This window comes from Ascidiella aspersa, chromosome 1, assembly GCF_963924565.1.
Source record: "Ascidiella aspersa chromosome 1, kaAscAspe10.2, whole genome shotgun sequence".
Taxonomy (NCBI): Eukaryota; Metazoa; Chordata; class Ascidiacea; order Phlebobranchia; family Ascidiidae; genus Ascidiella; species Ascidiella aspersa.
Genome location: NC_139447.1, coordinates 33,571,184 through 33,592,950, shown reverse-complemented (window position 1 = coordinate 33,592,950; position 21,767 = coordinate 33,571,184). Strand labels below are relative to the sequence as shown.

Below are 21,767 nucleotides of genomic sequence, written 5' to 3'. Positions count from 1 at the left end.
GATTAAGGCCTCTCCAAGGCAGTCATCATGTTTGTACAATAATTTTAGATCGCCAACAAAATAAGTGGTTATTAAAAGCTAATATTTTAAGAAATTAATTTTGTAATTTGCATCGACTTTTTTGGAAAAGGACTGGTTTGTTTAATGATATATGAGAAAAATGAGGTTTACTTCTGATTTTTAGTATATTATATAATGGGAGCATTTACACATTTAAAAATAAAAAATAAAAAAAAAGAATTAAAAACACAAACATTTTCATGCAATGCATTTCTCTAAACCAGTGGTTCCCAAACTGTGGGCCATGGTCCAGTACTAGGCAACCAAGACATTTTCAATGGGCCACAGGGCCATTTGAACAGATTCTACTGTTTTGTTATACTGTAGAATTATATGGGCCGAAAATTTATTTTCAGGACATATCTTGTTTTTGCCGCTATTCTTTATTGGTTTTTATGTTTTTTATGGTTTGCTTGGTATGTTTCAGACTGATTTTTGTCCTAAGCAATGTTATAGAAAAAGTACACATCACACAACTTTCAAATTTTCAGACATGACATAGAGTGGTATGAAGGCGCAATGTCAAGGTTTATGAGGCTGCACCCCTAGGTGTCTTTGATTGGGTTACAAAAAAACAATAATGTGATGCCATCGCTTTAGTTTATAATAGCTATCTACTCCTATCTAGCGGCAGAAAAACTGCAATACAGAATGCTTTAATACCACTTGCTTTAGTCAGCTCGCGTCGCGACGAGGCGGCTGCTGGTATCCTGCTGCGCTTTATTGTCCGGCGCGTGCAACGTTCATACAGTGAAGTGTTTTGTCGTAAACTAGGCGCATGCGACTTGCCTTTAAGAAAGAGGCTTCTCTTAGTAAAAAAATTTTCACTCTTACAACACAACATATTTTACGGCCACAAATTTAAATGCGAATCCTGGAGGCAGTGTACACCTATATGTTAGCACCTGTTGTAATTGTTACTCCATCCAAACATATCAACACCAGGCGTGAGACTTATTGTGCGAAGTGGCTTGTCTAGCAAGTGGACGCATGCGACTAGCCTTTTAAAAGGAGGCTTCACCTAGTAAAATAACTTATCGCTCCTACGAAACAACATATTTAGCGTCGCAAATTTAAATGCGAAATCTGGTGGCAGTGTACGCCTCTCTATTTGCCACTGTGGCGCATGTTACTCCAATCAAATATATCAATACCAGGCCTTAACAAATTAAAATTGTACAAGGGCGCAACAAGCAAAACATAAAGCTGAACGCATTATTAGGGAGCACGTTACAAAGCTACGGTATAACATGGCGTCATACTAAAATAAATATTAAGAACACTGCGTTTATTGGATTTCAATTGGCAAAACTTTTAATTTAAAAGGTGGTTTATTAGGCACATAAACTTGTTTTATATATTGCTCGAAACTACAGAATTAAAGTCTGTTATAACTATGATTGCTTGGACCAAGCCAGGGTAAAAATTTACCCAGTAAAAGTTGGCAAAAGTATAGCAAACCATGTACGTTAAACCATTTTAAGTGAATCTCTACGCAAATTCTATTTATCAAATATATGTTTCGATTATTTCCCAAATACTACAACGCCATATTTGAACCCCTTTCGCATCATAGCCAGAAGTTAAGTGGGGAAGTTTTCGGCCCATATCTGTTTTTGCTTGCAGAAACAACTTAAGGAAAAAAATATAAAAGATATAAGATATAAGATATAGGGCCGCAGACTAAAAAAGTTTGGGAACCCCTGCCCTAAACTATATAGGTTAACCGAAAACAAGGGCGAGTTTCTACATGTTTTTGATGGAAAAATCAAATGACAGCAACATACCTTTGCAATAGTTCTGTGCGTCGAGCCAGGTTCCCTTTTCTTTAAACAGCAAAAATACTTCATCAGGCTCTATCCCATTACTCTCAATCGCTGCCTTGTATCCTAGTCAAGGAGAAAAAAATGTATATTGTACAAACACATTTTAAATGATACATTACAGATAAGAAAAAATGAACTATTATAAAATTCGTTAAAGTATATTGGATTCTCAATGGTAAATTGCTGTATAGACTCAAGTATAGCAAATCAGAACAACTAATGCCAGACCTTACGATAATCAAAAGAAATATTTAATAATGTTAAAATTCATAAAATAAAAAAGTTAAATGAATGTAATTGTACAAGGTTACAGTGTGTGGGGGTGGGCAAATACAACAAACATAACAGCCCAAGGGTGTTAATACTATGCGACTTGAGTGAAATCTGTCATATTAAGGCCCAACTTTTAAAACTAAATGTTGCGAGGTGCAGTGTGATTTTACAGTTTACACCTTGTTAAAAGAGTTATTATTAAGCAGTATTTCAGTTAAGAGTAAACCCCCTTTTATTGTTTACCATTACTAACAAACAAAAAACTTGTACAAAATATGAAATTTCATTGGAAATGAAGAATAGTTTATTGTTAATCTTAAAAAGACAAAAATAATTTAAAAAACTATACATGAATTTAAGTTTACCTAACTAGCTATAGATAGAGATGGAGTGTAATATATCGGTTTACCGAAAAAAAAGTATAAAAAGTATATTTGCTTCTACCAATAATTGGTACCGATAAATTTGGGCAGATATTTCAGCAGGCATTTTATTAGGAAATATGATATAGTTTTTTCGTTATAATCAAATAAATTTCCATTTTTGGGGGGCATAAATATCGGGTGGCAAAGACGTAAAACAACGGGTATTGGTCCGAGAAAGTGGTATTGGTCAAAATTAAATACATACCTAAAGATTGTGAGGGGTTTTCTGCATCAAAGAGTTGATCTGACTCAGCTATAATTGAAAAAAAAGGTAAATAAAATACTTTATGTGTCTGAAATTGGTTTTAATGCTGTATATTAACAATAAAAAAGTTTAGAAACACAATGCAGGTTGGGCTAAATTAACTCAAGAATAGTAATCCAGTTGCCAAATTTTTTAACAAGATTGTGAATGATATTTATGTTGATCTTTTTCTATTAATCAAGCTGTCTGAATTTTGCCAGCTTTTTGGTGAAAAGCATTTTTGCCCAAATTCTTTGTTTTTTCCCTAAAGCTGAGGAATGTGAGAACATTGCTATGTTTAGATCATAAATGTTAGTGGTAATAATGCAATAGTTATCTAAGAGTTAAAATATTTAAAGAATTCATAAGGCAATAGGAATATAGTTATCTTATAACAGCACTGAAGGTGGAAGAGTTTTTGTAACATTACCTAATATATGTGATTGATGTGAAAACAACAATAAGCATTTTTCACATACGGTGTTAAATTAAAAATGTGGCAACCAGTCTGGCAGATTTCTGGCGACTTGGCAACTTTGTCGGCTGAAGAATGAGCCAGAAAACCAAAGAAATCGGTGCAAAAAATTTTTTTTTTGAAAGATCTATTTAACACCACAAAAACTTGTTGTTTCTACACATACTTAATCACATATAATTTTGAAATGCAAAATATGTAAAACACTATGCAATGCAGTTGGCAGGAATTAATTTTGTTGTGCCATTCTTAAAAAAGTTACGGAAGTGCAAAGCACCTTGTTTAGTGAGAAAAAGCCATTGTTAGGCATATAGATAGTTTATTACTATAGATTGTACTCAATTTCGTTCATAGAATTTTTGTGTGTCTGCAGTTTTACTTTGATTTGGCAAGTACTCCTATATTGAGTTTAAAAGCAATCACGATAGTAGCCATTCTTGTTAAATAGACAGGTATGAGTATGACATTCACATGGGCATAACTAGGATGTACCAGACCATGCTGTTCCATCTAAGGCTTAAACTATATTTTTAGCTATTGTAATTATGTAAACGCCAAAAAAATTTGGGGCTTTGCGCAAACTTTGGCCTTGTTTTGCAATGATTGTGTCTCTGTTTTAAGCAGGGCTGGGGAGCCGGAGCTGGAGCCTGGAGCTAAGCCTTTTCTCTGGAGCCAGAGCCATTGTTATTATTTTTGTGGAGCTGAAGCCGGAGCCCTTTTTATTATTTTTGTGGAGCTGGAGCCATTTTTCAATTTGTGGTGCTAAAGCTAAGAAATTATATTTTGTTCCATCTCCAACGTTAGTTCGCCAAAAGCAATTTTTAAAACTTGCCATTGAATAAGTGACTAGTGGCACCGGAGCTGGAGTCATTGGGTGTGTGTTTGATGGCTCCCGACCGGAAGCCGGAGCCAAAGGATATGAGTTTTACTACTCCGGAGCTGGAGCCAAAGGATTGAGTTTTACGACTCCGGAGCTGGAGCCGGAGCCATTTAATAATTGCCTGATGGCTCCGGAGCTGGAGCCGGAGCTAATGCTATTTTACGGTGGCTCCCCAGCCATGATTTTAAGGATATCGTATTAGCCCATAGCCACTATGCGTACTATGGCATGTTGACTGTGTGACTCAAATTTGATTATAAATATCTACATTTCAAGCAGTAAATTTGAAAAATTTCTCCCAATTTATCCAAAGAATTTTTTTCGTGTTTTTTAAATCTAATTATGTAGGCAAAAAATGCTTGTCATCAGAAGGCTGGGAAGAATCTGCTAGCCTGGTGGCAACAGAAACACAATACAAAAAATGTTTCATAAAAAATAAGTTTTTTTTGCACCAATGTTTCACAGGCGACGTAGTCTCCAAGGAGCCAGTATGTTGTCAGACTGTTATTTAAGATCAAAAAAATGTTTAATATATTTAAACAACTTTCGGAATAAGACTTTTTCGAAAGGGACAATTCTGAAACTCTTTGTTTAACATTGATAATTAAATTCAACATAAAATATTTCAGAGTGTATATTTATGAATAATATTTAGCTAAACTTATTGCAGTTTACAATTTGCTTAAAAAATAATAGTCTATGTTTACATATAGTCCATTGGACATTCAGGGATGTAACTTTAGTGATGTTTTAGGTCAGTACATCATACATCATGGTTGTATTAATATCACAAAGTAGTTATCACGGGTTTACTCTGCGGGGCAGTTTGATTTTTACAGGGCTATTTTCAAGGCTGCAATTTATGGCACTTTACACCGAGATCTGGGGGGTGTAGCGGTAAATTCTGAGGTGTGCAACTGTGCATGTGTGCAATCAAGTATTTATCCACTTCTGAAGTTCGGAAATCTATCCAACCTTTTTCATTGTTTCTATCGCCATACTTGTTTTTTCACAGGCCACATGAAAAACAAAGCAAAATATATTTACCAACAAATGTTAAAGCTAGAAAAAATAAGCAGAAAACAGTAGTCCACATCTTATGACATCCTTCCAAATAGCTTTTGTAAACAATACCAGTCTGTGTTTTGAGAAGTCATTTCAGTCTGCCTTCCCGCCAAATAACCGATTAAATTATAGTATTCTATGATTGACTTAGCGACACTGATCTCTATGTTTCATTATAGACCAGTGCTTAGCGATTACAGTAATCCATTGCCAGAGATTTTCTACATTTTTATATATTATAGAGATCACTGATTTAAATATATAAACCCAAAATAGGAATAAAACAACGCCATAGTACAAATTAGAAGAAATTTAGACTAACAACTAAAAGTCAGGATAAGACGACCTTACTCCTTTAAGATAGAGACTGAATTCGTAGAGAAATTGCTTTAGTTGAGAAACACAACCACTCGTATTTGCTTCTCGGCTACTGGTTTTGCGACTCTGTTTTATAACCAAATTAGCAAGAAGAATTCTGTGAAAAGAAAGGTTCAATACGTCACAATTCTTACTATTTGATTATATAACACGTGACACAGGCGTTGGCCTGTGCGTTTTTTTTAACATTCTCTTAAACACGGAAGTAAATATTTTGTCCATATTTAGGCAAAAATAAGGCTATAAATATTACGTTAATCGTAAACAAAATCTGAATCAGCGACTCTAAAATTACACCTAGGCGCTCCACTAAAAACACGCTCAGGTTATGTCTCATAGCACGACCACCACACAGCAAGGGTATTTGGCAGTGTTGTAATGACGTGCACTTAAGTCACTGTTTTCAAATGACTTGACTTGACTTAAGTCTTTTGGGCAAAATGACTTGTCTTGACTTAAGTCTTTTGGGCAACTGACTTCACTTGACTTGACTTAAGTCATTTGGACAAATGACTTGGGTTAAAATAAATTGTCTTAATTAAGCAATTATTTATAAAATTGCGTTATTTATCCCAATCTTTGCACATAAAAGAATTTGCTTGTAATATGTTGCTTTTATTTTATTTTTTCTTGAGTTGCTTATAATAATCGGAGGAGTTTGCCGGTTTTCATAATTTAAAGTTTTATTTTTTTGACAAGGGCTGGACCTGAAGTTGACTTGCTCTAACTATGACTTGACTGGGACTTGACTTGGCAACCGATGACTTGGACTGGGACTTGACTTGTTATTTATTCAAAAAGACTTCATTTGGACTTAAGTTATTTTACGAACGGCTTGTAGGGGGTGGGTCAGATTAATGAGTCTTCATTTATATAATTGCCAAGATGAATCGACCACACTCCTACAAAATTGATGCCCGCGTGTGACGAACGAACCACCTGCTAACTGCTTTCCCAAGAAGCCGGACGACGAACTCTATTTTCCCGCATATATCTTATGGACAAGAAAAGATGTGCCTTCCAGCTACAAGCGACCGCCTAAAAACTGTCATGTTTGGAACTTGCAAGAAGCCAGCTTTAGAAGAAAATAATCTCATCGAAAGATACGTGAAGAGACGCTCCATAGCGTCAGCAAAGCATTTGCTTGGAATTCGAAACACGAAATACAAACAAGCGTTGCCGATAAAGACATCACCACCGTTTGGAATCATGGAAAACGAAACGGAAATATGGATTTCACAATAACTGATTCTGCCTAGTTTATCAGGTGAAAAATCTGTTATACTTTTAAAATAAAAACAAAATTATATATATAATAAGTAAATTACCGACTGAAGCGTTTGTAAATTGTTTATGCGACATTTTTTTGAGCCATTCAAATGTGTCCAAATTTTGCCCGCGTCAAAGCACGCGTAGCGGAAATACTTCGTAAAAGCATAGTAATGTCATTCACAAGCGAAAAATATGCTTCAACTCGTGTAAGTCTACAAACACGACTTTAGGGATAAAACCCTACTCGCGTTCGTAATGTGTTAAATGTTTTATGTAAATATTTTCAATGCATCGCTTGCCTTCGTGCTTTTCAAATGCAACCCCAATTAAATAGGCGTAAATCAAACAATTTCCGTAACGGCACTCTACGTGGAAACTGAACTCGTTTCCAACCGCATTTTCCCTTCCTAAAACAAACAGCGTTTCTATAAACGGATCCGCAGCTACTTATAAAACGCAAGCCAGTCAAAATGACTAATTTTAAGTGTACACTTCTATATGTCTAATATATCATATCTCATGAACCATTTTGTGAAACTCACTCGCAAAAGCTTACTATTTTAACACGGATTGCCAGTACGCGTTAAGACACTTGACCCTACCTAAAAAGTAGCTTGTTCATCTGTAAACTTACGCCCAAGGCGTGCCTGGCTTACAAGGCTTAGTTGCCACTCGATCGCTTTTGAATATGTTGGTAAGCTAGCAACCGACAAACCCATTAGCGGTGTTTCCGTAAGTTAGCGCTTTTCGACGCCGGTACTTAATCCCTCCAAGCGAAATGTAAAGCAAAAATTCTACGTTTCCAGATAAATTTTACTTATCTTTTCAAAAGAATACATAGCATACGCATTAGTTCTCAGCGAGTGCTATAAATGTATTCCGCAAGTTACCAATGATATTCGGTAACGTCAAATATCCTATAGCTTGCTAGGTCACGAGTTTTCATCGCTAACGTGTTGTTGCTACGTTGACCCTAAATATATCATGGTGGTTAATTCTACCATTTCCACGATAAGAAAATCCCCTTATCCGACCAAGACCTATATGCGGTCGCAATTACAAAATAGCTGGATAGAATTTCCAACAACGCCTGTCCTACTTCACAAACCCTAGAGTTGCCACGCCAAAATGAAGTTATGATAAACTTCGACTAGCCAGTCGAATGACGATAACCAATTTCAATGAAAATGCACGTTGCTCGCGAAATGCCCCACAAATGTTCACTTGTTGCAAAATTGTTATAACTATAATCATTGTATGTATCGCTTTTGAAGCGAAGAAATGTAAAAATGTTACCATTATGTATAAGTTACTCTATGTATCGCGTATAATGTAAATTAAATAACCATGTAATCGCTATAAAGTATATGTCATTGTATGAATCGCAAAGAATATAAATTTAAATGAATATATTGCAATAATTAATTGTCTCAAACTTTAAGTGTAACCTGTCGCGCCTATATATATATAAGTATAAAAAATATGTGTGTCTATAACCAAAATGTTAATAACCTAAGTTTTAAGTGTTGCAATAAAAATGTTCAAGACATACGAACACACATCTGCCGAAAAATATTTCGCATTTTTCAGAATACAAAAGCACGTTGGACAGCGAAAGGTCACAGCACAGCGCAGCGCACAATGAATGGCTTTCCGGTGACGTCAAAATTACAACGCACCAAACAGGGAGTTTCCCCTGCTGCCGCACAGATCGCCTGAAAAGCTCAATCCACAGCAATGCAATGGTGTGTCAAGCACACAACAATTTCGAGCAACTCAGCGAACGCTGACATCAAAGTCCTCGGTTGCTAATTCAGGCACCAAAGAGAAAACTTTCTCGAGGAATCAGGAATCTGACTAAAACAATTGCGCAAATGCGTTATGTGATCGAACAATTTTCGCGTCCACGTGTCCACACACATTTCACAAACAAATAACCAGCTTTTAATATGCAAGCTGTTCCAAAATCTAGCGTGGGAATATTTGTAGTAGCCACTTCGTCATATTGTGTTTACACAGAGAATTTTTGTTTTTAATCGATATGTCGTAACGGAAAATTTTCAGTAAAATTCTATGGCCTAAATTCTTTGCAACCACATTGTAATGTTTGCGTTACTCCTTGCAGCCAATGTGCAAACGATAAGCGGAAAGTTTTCGGTAAAATTCCGTTACGTAGATTTCTTGCAACCACATTGTAATGTTTGCGATATATTTGCAGCGAATTTGCAAAAATTCAAATTGCTGACACCAATTTTTATGCGTCAAGGTATTTACATCCGTTTTTTTGTATATGTTTCAAAACACCGCGGTCTGAACATTAGTCGGTTTCCCCGGTTGTGTGATTTTCAAACTGTTGACATTTAACTGGAGTCAGAGGCTGTTTCGCAATCGCATTTTGACGTAAAATTTGTATGTTTGCGTCAGAAATAAGTGTGAAAAAGGTTTAGACCACGCCTTGTTATCACGTGATACTTTGTTAAGTATTATAAGAATTAATGACGTAAATCTTTCTTTATCGCAGAAATTTTCTTAACTGATTCACGTCTATAAATAGCGTGTTCAATCAATATAAAATGGCTTTTATAGCTTCTACTCAGACAGCAAACTCGAGTGCTTTTGTGACTGAACCAGATAGAGGCTACTCACCCGAACCGCAGCAAGCGGACAGAACAGGGTTTGTACGCCGAGAACCAGAGTTCTCGCCAATCAGTTCTGCAAGCTCAGATTCAAGCAGAAATTCTCCTGTCAAGAAGGTACGTAAACCCTTCGTTAATCTTGATAGACTTCAAGCATCTACTTCAGCAGCTGCTAATCATACAGCGAAAATACAATTGAGCAAGCCATCTCGAGGTCCAAGAACTCCACCTTTGATTAGACGAATTTCAGGATCCAGATCGCCCATAAGATCTAGATCACCATCAAGCAGAAGATCACAATCAAGCAGAAGATCACCACCAATAAGAAGATATCCATCGGAAAGAAGAAACAATTACAGAAGAAATAGCCACAAACGTTCTCCGGAATCCGAAGATTCTTACGAACTGTATCTCCCGCCAGCTCCAAGACCTTCGTGGCGAATCCACGTCCCGTTTAGTGCAGGCACATCAAGAGAGCAAATTGCTTCCGATCGGCTACTTGAAAATCAGGAATCTTGCCCTTTTGTCGATTCTTATTTCAAAGCTCGTGCAGTAACTACTCAACAAATCAGACTTCAAAACGGATCTTTTGAGGCCATTATCAAGAGGACGGCCTTTGACCATTTTGCTATTCCTAGCATCAGAGAATTCCGGCATATCAACAATATAGACAATCTTGGAATTGTGGCTGTGCATTCTCTGCAAGCCAACAACGAACCAGGAGACGTGTTCGTGTGGCGATCAAGTCATACTCCAACATCTATTGAAGGCAAGGTCTTAATAGAGACGTTCTTGGCATTAAGAATATTCCTTAGTGTTCCATTACGTCTTGTAACAAGTCTTGTTTCTTCAGGCTTGACTAGGACTTAAGTCATTTCAAAATGACTTGTTTACAACTCTGGTATTTGGGTCAACCAACAGAAATATGTGTCACCACACAACATTTATCCTGCGAACCGCCAGGAGGCTTTGTTCGCAGGTGAAAACGGAAGATTTTGGTTAAGCGACGCGCTGACATTATAGACCTTAGGATTTCAGGCAATGTGCCTAAAAATTTAAATATATTTTTAACTGACTATACGCAACCTGTTTCTTGAGGTGCAAAACACTTTTTTGAAGTTGTTTTACGGAGTGACTAAATTTAACAGTTTTATGTGTGCGTAAATTGCAGACAGGCAATTTTGCAATAGGTATGTATATCAGCAAGGTTGATATATCTTATTTGGATAATGGGCTCAAGGTCATACAAATTACGGCACATGGTGGGTCATTAACTGTTTCATAAAAAAAAAAATAGGCCACGGAATAAAAAAGTTTGGGAATTTTTGAGTTCCCAAACTATTTTGGTCTGTGGCCCAAATATCAATTTAGTAGCGATTCGTGGCTCACCACGTGCTTTCAAGATGTTGAGCAACATCGGTCTTGAGCGCTTCATCTAACTCGGAACCGCAAACTCAGAAAAAAAACAAGCCCAAATTCGCTTGAAAAGCGCAAGGTTGGCAACCATGCTGCTCACCCACTTTGAACTGCTATCTCCAACACAGCAGCTAAAACCCATTGTTTCCTTCTTTCTTGCTAAATAATTATTGTTTTTCAAAACAAAGCGCATAATATCTACAGTATAACAAATCAGTAGAATTTGTTCGATCAGGATTTTAAGCCCCCACATGTAAAAAATATATGTTTAACCTATATTTTTATAATAACTATCAGCGCACCGACGGTCAGGGCGAAAATATAAATTGGGTCGTTTTTTCTTTTTGCGTGGTCTAAAAACCTCAAAAATTGTCTTTTGGGTTTCTCGCACTAGGCGCACGCATAAGCCTGTTTCGCACCGGGCATTTTGCTAACGCCATTTGGCACTGTTATTGGTCCTCGAAGTTTTTAATAGGGAAATTGGCGTTGGGTTATGGGTGGGGTTAGAAAATAAGTAAAATATAAGGTTATTGTGGGAGTTATTTGGGTTTGGTTAAAAGTTTGTTTAGATTGTAGCAGCTCAAGTCATTTCAAATGTTCATCGAATTGTGTATTTTCAAATGTGTTTCGATTTCACGCCTTTTGGGCACTCAATGCCCTATAACAGTGCTTCTTAACCTTTTTCGCGGCGACCCAAATATTAAGCATAAGTATGACGACTATAACCTTTGGCGAACCAATTTTTTTTCGTGTAAGCAAAATAAAAACTAACTTCTTGTAAGCGAACAAAAAATAGGCATTAGCATGAGCATAAAGAATTTCGAATTTTATTAATTATTATAAGACGGAATTTTCATAATTAGTAAAAATATTTGTATTGCTTCCTTAATTTGGAATAAAACACAGTTCGGAATAAGATCGAAAAAGGACCAATAGATACATAACCAAACCCCTATCGGACCGACAGTCCAGTTTTAAAACAGAGTCTACAAACACCGCCGTTTAAAAACATGGCCCTTATAAGGCGGTGGCGGCGCCTAATCGTTTTATATCCATTTCCTGCGCATGATGATGTTATTTAGGCCACTTGGATCTTATACCGAAAATGTATTGGGTTTTATTATGGCGTTAGTCAATTCTGGAATTCAAAGTTAAAAATTTAAATGACATATTCCAACATTTGAATAGTTTAAAATTGTTATTGCAGAATCAAATGGAAAACACTCTTCCACAGATAAAAATAAAGCTTTTCTTAGAAAAATAGGTATTTGAAGAGGGAAAGTTTAATTAGGCTATTTGGATATGATTTTTTAATCAAAAATGACCATTCAGATTTATCTGTTTTAATAAAGGACTATGTTTGTAAATAAACTCTAGTCACTATTTTCTGTGAATAAACACTGAGCAATATGACTAGATTCGTAGCCCCTATTGAAGTTCCAATGGTTGATGTTGGCTACCAAAGAAAAAGAGGAACTATTGCAACATGTATCTAACGGGGCTTTCGTCATAAGACCTTTAAACAACTTCGGCATAAAAAACAGTTCGAAAAAGACCAAAATAGGACTAATACCTAATACTCGTAATAACGTTTAAATCAAAATAAGACCTAAATTTGTCCTAATAAAGCCTAAATTGCAAGAATAAGGCCTTTACAACCTTTTACTTAACCCCAAACTCCACCCATAACTTCAACACTAACTCCCCTAATAATTTGAACCATAAACCAAATTCTTATTCTACCTATTACTCGCGCCTAACCCCAAACAGAGGCAACCAATGCAGTGCCAAAACAGCGGCGCCCTAACGGCATTTCAAACTAGGGCACCCAAACGTCGACAACAAAACGGCCGATGCCAAGAAGATGTCCTTTAACCGTCCCAGGCCATACCCTGTTTTTACTGTTTTGGGCGTTATTTTGTGCATTTATGTCTTATTCCGTTAAATTTTGGATTTATTTCGAGTTAGATGTTGTTACTTTGGGGGCTTATTGTGTGTTTCCATCGAACAACATACCGTGTGTTTTTATAATTTACAACATAAAAGGCCTATTTTCTTTTTTTTCTTTTTAGTTAGGACTGTCTTATTAAGAACATCGTACTTTAAATCAGGGCTGTGGAGTCGGAGTCAGATTTTTGACTCTACGTACCGTAGTCGATTTGTTTTGCTAAAGTCGGACTGCCTGAGTCCGGAATCCCGAGTCCGACGTGCGCAGTAACAATTTTAAAACTGATAATGCCGCCAACTTCAAATTGAAAAGGCGGAATAGCATATGGTGGATATTTTCCAGCAATGGTTTGACGGTGGATGAGATATATGACACCCCTATGAGGGGATAGTTGAAAATCCACTTTAATTTAGTATCGTACATGGGTGAAATAAAGGCTGTAGAGTGGCAGCCGGACTCAGCCGAAGTCGAACTCGAGAGTTGGAATCGGGTTATTTTTAACCGACTCCGCAAGCTTCTTTATAGATAATAAAATTAGGAGCCTGATGTAATAAAAACTGCCAGCAAAAAACAAAATATCCAAACAAAGTTAGCAGTCGACTCGCTCGTCAGGTGCGCCGCCGCGTTTTGAAAGGTTTACCACTGCGCCCTGGGGTGAAAAAGGTTGAGAAACACTGGTATAGTGTATGATACTGAGTCTATCGTGAAACCAACCTAAAGCAGTAAAAAAGAGACCAATTTGTATTTATTAATCGAAAACCTTTAGGCTCGCGTTGTTCATCCTAGTAAAACTACGAAACAGGTTGTGGTCCTAAACAAGCATTATAGTGTGACAAAGCTAAGGCCAACGTAAAAACAGCACACGTTCTTGCTAAACCTTTTCTATATTTTTAGATTTGTGCTTGAACAGAATGTTGTGAAATTTACCGAAGGCTATAGCCAGCCTAAATTGTTCCCTTACTATTTTTACAGCTATAAGCATGTTTGAAACAATAAGGTCTTACAATTTATGTTTATTGATCAATTTTTTGATGTCAGCCGGCTATGCAAAAAATTACAGATACCGTATGTATAGTTGTGAATTTGTACATCAATACAGTTCTTAACAGAGGTAAAAGCATACTTTCCTTAAGTTATTCAATGAGGGAGACACATCCAGTGGCGTAGCCAGCCAAAAATTTGGGGAGGTGGGGGGCAAAAAGTTTGAATTTTTTTGTTAAGCTTTTGTCATTGTATTAACTGCCGTAACGAACACAAATAACAATGTTAGCAAACCGTTTCGAGCAGCAACTGACTGAGTGTTAACGCAATACTTAAAAAGCATTCACAGAGCAAAAACTGTCTAAAAATACTAAAACTACATTAATGTTTAGCAAACGCAATATTAACTACATCTTTTGTGACGTAACAGTGCGTGCCAATTGAAGTGTGACATGCCTGTGATCGACTGTTGTAGCTCATAAATGCTAAAAAAACAAATTATCAGGAGTAAAATATTTAAAATTTGGGGGGGCATGGCCCCTCAGCCCCCCTGGCTACGCCTATGGACACATCGAGCACAGTTTTGCAATATATCAGAATTCGCTGTCAATTAATTAATTGCCCTAGGCTAGAACGCTCGTTTCGCCAAAAGGAAAGCCATTGGGTGCTTACCGAAAACGAAACATGATTTCCGCTTGTTTTAGAGTGTTTCAGTGTATGGGGAAGAATAAATGTAGTTGCAAATGGAAACGCTAACAAAAAGAATGAGCATCACTACATTAAACTCCAGCCATAAGACCAAAATGAGAACAGCATCAACATCGGAGTAAAACACAGTTCGGAATAAGACCAAAATAGGACTCCCCCCCCCCGGAGTACATCACTCCCCGGAGTACATCACTAAATCCCCTATCAATGATAACCCTAATCCAAATTGTAACCCCTACCATTATCCCTCCCTAACCCCAAACAGGGGCAAACAATCGGGTGGAAAAAACGCCGGTCAAAGTAGGGCGTCCAAACGTCGACACCAAAAAAGGCCAATGCCAGACCGACGGCCCCCGATCGTCCTATTCCCTCTGTTATTTTGGCCATTTAGGCCCAATTGTGATGAATTTAGAACGTATTCCGACAGGTTCAGGTCTTATTCAGACGATTTACATCTTATTCTGTCGTGGATATTACGGTGTATTTGGCTTATTATGTCGTTGGACTTAATACATGGTAATATTTTTCTCTAGATATTGTTGCCTTGTCGGTCTAATTGTGTGTTCCCAAGTAAACAATGTTTAGCGGATCGCTCAAATGACGTAATATCTAGTCCGCGGGCCTGGGTCCACATACACCATTAAAAAACTATGTAAACAAACATACAGCACAAAACAACTAAAAAGAACATATACCAAAATAGCGAAATAAACCACATCAAAACCATTTAATAACAAAACAAAGAAATGTGTAAAGTACGAGAAAAATAACTAAACATCCCAAACGAAATACAGATAAAATCACCGTATATTAGCTATGATACGATGGAGGTGGACTTGCTCTATCTTTATGGGTAAGTGATTCGATAGGTATGCTGTTTTCTGCTTGATTCGTGTTTTCCGCTTTGTTTGGCTGCCTTTGCTGGGTTGCCTGTGTTACTCCATACTGGACGGTAACCGCTCCGCTACCTTGCTGCATGGAAGCCGTGGGATCTGGAAAACGGCATGTCATTTACCAGTGTTATGATGACTTAAGTAAATGACTTGAATCTACTTTTAGATCAGCTGTGTTACTAAATTTAGAGTTAACATCCCATCTTTTAAGTAATTTTTTTGTTAACATAAGTGCTTTAAATAATAGCTATTCAAAACAAAAATCTTATATAATAAAGTTCTGACACTCACTTTGCACAAAGACAGGTTGGGTTTGGACAACATTATTTCCTTCTGGAATGACGCCATCAGTCATGACGTACATTACTTGAGCGTCATTTAAAGGATACTAAAAATAGTGAAAAACAAAATCTTGGTTAAATGTAATGGTTTTAATCAACGCTTTACAAAGAGCAAGTTTTTATTTGGTAAATTTCTGTGACCTATGGGGGATCGATAACCGCTAGATAACTAAAAACTTTTGTAAGTAAAACTTTTCCTAAAAAGTATTGCACGTTAAGAAAAAATGTCGATATTTGTTAAATCACCAAGGTTTATTTAGGGTTAAAATTGATTTCGTAGTTTACCTGTTGACCGCAGCATTTGACGCAGCAGGTTCCACAGCAGACGAGAGAAGGGGCGGCGCAACAGCAATAGCTGGCACTCACGATGCACAGAATCATGGTGGTGAAGCCTAATACAGCCAGGGTGGCTTCGATTCCAATGCCGAACATATAAGGCTGTTGAAACACAAATTATTTGGGTCAACTAGAACAGATTTAGATTGATGGCAGCTTTAATTTATCGTACCTTTGGAACAACTATAGAAAAAAGTTGCACGTAATATATGGTTATCACGAATGCTGCGTTGTCGTTTTGCCATAGATCAGTGCTTTGAGTTAACTGTGGCAGACCACTTGCTGTGTGTCATAGGCGCATAAAGACCGATGTTCAATAAATTACAAATATTTAAGTTTATTGAGACGGGTTGACTTACAAAACTAAAGTCTGAAACACAGCATAAAATTACGAAAAACTAGTTATTTATTTAATAGGAGGGCTGCGGAGTCGGTAAAAAATAACCAGAGTCCGACTCCGGACAAAAAAATGTACCCGAGTCCAACTCTCGAGTCCCGATTCCGACTCATTTCTGACAGTCTGGCTCCAACTCTACCCCTATTTCGTTCAGTACATCAGTTTCCACCAAATCTCCAGAGACAAGAGATAAATAGTTAATAAAAAAATATTCCCAGGCAAAATACACCACATTCAATAGGCCTACTTTATAAAGCAACTTAATGCGATATCACTGTGCAGTGTGCATACCAAAAAAACTGAAATGTATAGCCACTATACTTACTGTGTCAAATCCGTACACGATGGACATCGGTATAGCCATTGAAAACAAGACTGCAGAAAATATAGCTCCGAATATTGAAGAGGCCATGCTGGAATTTAGCTGAAACAAGTTTTTCATAAAAAAATTTAAATTTTTGAAATATTGAGTGTAAAATCCGTTTTTTGCATTTTTTGCTAATTAAACTATCGCTCAGGTTCGGACAAGTTAAATGTTTTTTTTAATTTTTTGTTTTTCACCTATGACTTGACTTGGACTTCTTTGAAAACACATTTTTTTAGTATTTAAAAAATATTTGTCTACGACACTTGTATTTTACCTGTCCGCAATAAAATATGTTTATCTCAGCATAAAAATATTTGACATGCTAACATTACTTTCAACAGACAAAACGGTTTTCTCACCAAACATCGAGTCACGGTTTTTCTTCCGCTCGCTACTCCAAGCGATCCAGAAATAACGACCTTTGTAAACAAATATCGGTTATGCTTATTCCAAGTTATAAGGAATTCTTCACGATAAAAATACCGAATTACTAACAAATACAAAAATACAGAATTAATAACAAATATTAGTACGCCAATAAATGCAACAGACCATACAAAAATCTATTAAACAATATTAGCCAGAATGGCCAAAACGAGAGTAATAAAATATACAAGAGAGAGAGAGAGAGAGAGAGAGAGAAAACAAAGCATTTTCAACGAAAAGTAATTCTAAAAACTATTAAGATAATAATGTCATTAAGAACAACAACATCTAAGCATTTAAAAAAAACTAACACAGAAATAAGTCATCAAAAGAAGATTATATAGAACTTGTTTAATTACAATCATATACAAGAAGGTTTCAAATTTAAGCAAGAATATCCCGACTTAAGCTATAAGCAATAAGCATGTCCGAGTAATTCAGTTTGCGGTTTAAGTTTATGACGTCATCTCTAAAAAAATTATTGACCCTGGTACACGGAAACCAAAACAATGACAAGGAGGTTAAACAAATGGTAAAACGAACGTCGGAAACCTCACCATAACTCCACACCAGAGTCCAGCACCGAAGTTCAAGATGGGATATTGCGTAAGGTCGTCGTTGTAGTCTAAATGGTAGTGGGCCACTCCGTAGGCGTCGGCCAATAGAGCCACGCCCAAAGTCGAAGAAATGAGGCCAATCACTAACTCTGCAAACTGCAAAGTGATTTTATATAATATATTTGAAAATGAAAAAAGTTCTTTGTATATGGGTTGCAATTTGGGATGTCCGATCATTTGTATTTCATTATGAAGCCGATACCCCATATTTTTTTACAAAGTACAACGATCCGGCCTGATTACAAAATATATTTCTTCATCATTATCCAAAGAGCAAAATAATGAATTTTAACGGTATAGAACAGGGGTCGGCAACCTACGGCCCGCCAGAGTAAATCATCCGGTCCGCCGCTTATTGACAAACTAGACACGAGTCCATTTCAAATACTTTTTGACTATTTTAACTACGTAAGGGCGAAAAAATTTTTCTTGGCGCGAATGATTTTTTTTTTTGCATCCGCTTTGTTTACGTTTAATGCTGTCTTTTGAACTACATTAGAACTTCTTTACCGTTGCGCCCTGGAAGGCTGCCAAGTGCGTCATGGACAAACGAAAAACGTATTCAATATATTGGACATATATTTTCTACCATTTTTTATTTTTTATTTTCGGCAATGTAATAAAAACTTGCAAAAAACGCCGGTATACCAAAAAAAAATCACACTCGCTTCGCTCGCCAGGTGCGCCCGGACTTACAAAGGTTAACAAACACTGAGCTAGATTATTTATTAAACTTATCGCGTTTCCTCAAAGTCGTTTCATTACACTTTTCATTAGTAGTATGGATGATGACGTGTAGATTTTAAACCAAACAAAAGCTTTTCATCGCGCTTTGCGCCAACACTTTACTGCCTCCTTAAATCTAATTAAACAAGTTTTTAAGTGCAATAAAAGATCCGAGGCCCGCCTGATTCCCAGTTGTTCATTTTGATAACACAATTCGTAGTTAACATTTTGTGCGGCCCGCGGAGACCTTTCTCAGTTTGGTTTTGGCCCGCGACTAGAAAAAAGTTGCCGACCCCTGGTATAGAAGGAATCAGTTTTGGTTAAATCGCTACAATTTGCTTTAGCAGCAAAACTTTAGGTACTGTCTAATTTTTACCGTATGTGTTTTCCAAAAATTTAATAATACTTTATTAGGTCAGAAAACCAAAAGTTGTCCAATAGACATCGCTAGTTGCACAATGTTCCTATTGCTACTGAATCCTCCCCTTTAAAGATATACGGCGTAATATTTAATTGCGAAAAAGGAAAGTTTTCACAACTATAGTCAAAAAATAAATATTTAAAACAAAAAATTGATTGTTAAATCATGTGCAAGAAGAGTTTCTTCGTATTGTAAGAAGTATAGCTATTTAAAAATTTAGCAGCTTCCTCGTTAACTTTTTTCACACCTAGTTCCTTAAACTGGTCACCCCAGGGTGAACAAATTTCATGCAGGGGTGAACCAACTAAAAGGGGTGAATAAGGGTGAACCGCCAGAAATGTATGATAGCTCTGCAGTAAATCGACTACTGAACTGGTGTTTTTTTGCTTATTGTAATAGTGAAGTTGGTTTGCACTTAGTGTTTAAGTATAATTCTGGACTCGAGAAAATTGAAGATTTTCAATGGTAAAACTTAGTTGGAGTTGATCTTAACAAAAATCGAAACAACCTAAAACATTTTGTGCTGTCATATATAGACGAGATAGTTTTATCATATCATTAGACAAGGGTCGATGCTAGGGGTGAACAAAACTAAAAAAGAAGCACTTCTTTAATGGGTCGCGAAGCTATTTTAGGTGGTTCGTGACAGTTTTCTGTAAATGCTACAGTTTTTTCTTAGATTGGGAAATTATTGCATTACCATTACGTAACATTTATGTACCAAATCACAAATACGTAACAATGGGATGTGTTGTGTCGCATTAACTATAACCTCCGCCAGTAGTAAAGATGCAGGTTTTATATAACTTATAAAACCTGCATCTTTGTTTGGCCATATCTCATTGTGGGTCGCACAATAAAACTTGCATTAAAAGTGAGTCGCAAACTAAAAAACGGCTGGGAAGCAGTGCATTAAATGATACAGTTTTAGGCGCTCTTTTACTTATGTACGTGAAGAGTTATGGAAAATACAAAACAAAATAATACCGCAAACCACAACGCATATTGTTTGGGTTAGCGTTTGGGTGAGGGTGGGTCAAGTAATATTGTTTTTATTATTAATAATAACTTGAACCACCCTCAACCAAACGCTAACCCGCACCCTAACCTAAACAACATGCGTTGTAGTATGCAGCATTTGAAGAAAGTTTTTTTTTTAATAATTTTCACGTACATAAGTAAAAGAGCGCCCAGTTTTCTTAACACATTTATCGCATTACCCCAAGTCCTCGCATTATCCGCTTGTAGTGTTTCAGTCTCTGGTCTTCTACGGTCTGTCCGGTTGCGTTGACCAAATGTGGAATCTGGACAAAAACTCCCTGAGCCGGTACCACAGTGGGATTCTGCATGTCTTCTAAACTTCTTGTTAGGCTACTGGTTGCACAGGCTAAATTTGTATTCACTGCTATGCTCATAAAAAAGGAACCAATATAAAGTTACAGATAGACAGCAAACCATTAACTCTCTGGATTTGGAATTAATAGCTTTTTGTTAACTGATTCTGAATACGAGCAAAAATGGTAAAAGGTCTGTGTTAAACAAACGAAACATACTAAAACAGTCAACAACAGGTTAAATCATTATTTACGCCAAACGTGCTTTATTACGTCACATCGTCTTCTTTATGACGTATTAATTGCTTTTAAATAGTCATTTTTAAATTAAATTCAATTATGACGCTAATATGAAACCGTTTTTATTTTTAGTTGGGTTTGAAAGTGTGAAACCAGTTCGGTAAACTTGAATCTAATATGACAAAAAGTTACACGTGACACTTAGCTAAAAGTGCTACTGTGGCTATTTATAGGCACTGGTTGCAGAAAACAGTACCGGTAAGTTTAATATTGCACACTGCGTGATCTCAACAACTACTGAGCTAATATTCTATTGTTGTAGTATATGATTTACAATCATTGAAGCTTATTTGCTCTAGCGACTAGCGTGCAACTACATTTATTCTTCCCCGTATACTGATACACTCTAAAACGAGAGGAAATCATGTTTCGTATCGGTAACCACTCAATGGGCTTCCTTTTTCGAAACGAGCGTTCTAGCCTAGGGCAATTCAATTCTCATTCTACTTAATTGGCAGCGCATTCGGTTGTTTTGCAAAACTGTGTTCGAGGTGTCGCCCTGATTAAGTAACCTGACAAAAATTACGCTATTAACTGTTAGAAACTGCATTGACTTCTAAATTCACAGTTACACACACAAATCTGTAATGTTTTGTACAGCCGGCTGTCATCAAAACCTTAAGAAACTGATCAATAAACATAAATTGTGTGAACCTTATTGTTTGAAAATGCTCATAGCTGTCAAAATAGTAGGTGTACTCTAAGGCAAAACCTTGCCCCACAGTACACTTTAGGCTGCCTAGCCTACAATAATAAATGTAACAACATTCTGTTCAGGCACAAATATAAAAATGTAGGAGCTATTTAAGCTATAAATGGTATGCTGTTTTCACGTTGATCTTACAGCTATGTAGTCGCACTGCTTGTTTGCGACGTGAAACCTGTCTGCGTAGCCTTAGTGGAGTGGGGCTTGACTGCTGGTAGTAGGTACCTTTAAGTACGGCACCAGAATGAACAAAGCGAGCCTAAGGGCTTTCGATTAAAACATGAAACTCAAACGCTTTTACTGCCGTAAGTGGGTT

General features: G+C 36.8%; 1 protein-coding gene across 1 annotated transcript; it reads right to left on the bottom strand.

Annotated features, from left to right (window-relative positions):
- Nucleotides 1-15,351: 15,351 nt before the first annotated feature.
- On the bottom strand, nt 15,352-20,600 carry LOC146169895 (uncharacterized). The gene is made up of 7 exons (XM_083390875.1): nt 20,332-20,600; nt 17,905-18,060; nt 17,281-17,340; nt 16,880-16,978; nt 16,107-16,259; nt 15,772-15,868; nt 15,352-15,579 (listed from the first exon to the last, which is right to left on the bottom strand). Exons 1-7 carry the CDS (start codon nt 20,524-20,526, stop codon nt 15,398-15,400), a joined length of 942 nt encoding a protein of 313 aa, XP_083247001.1. The 5' UTR covers nt 20,527-20,600; the 3' UTR covers nt 15,352-15,397.
- Between the last annotated feature and the right edge of the window lie 1,167 nt (nt 20,601-21,767).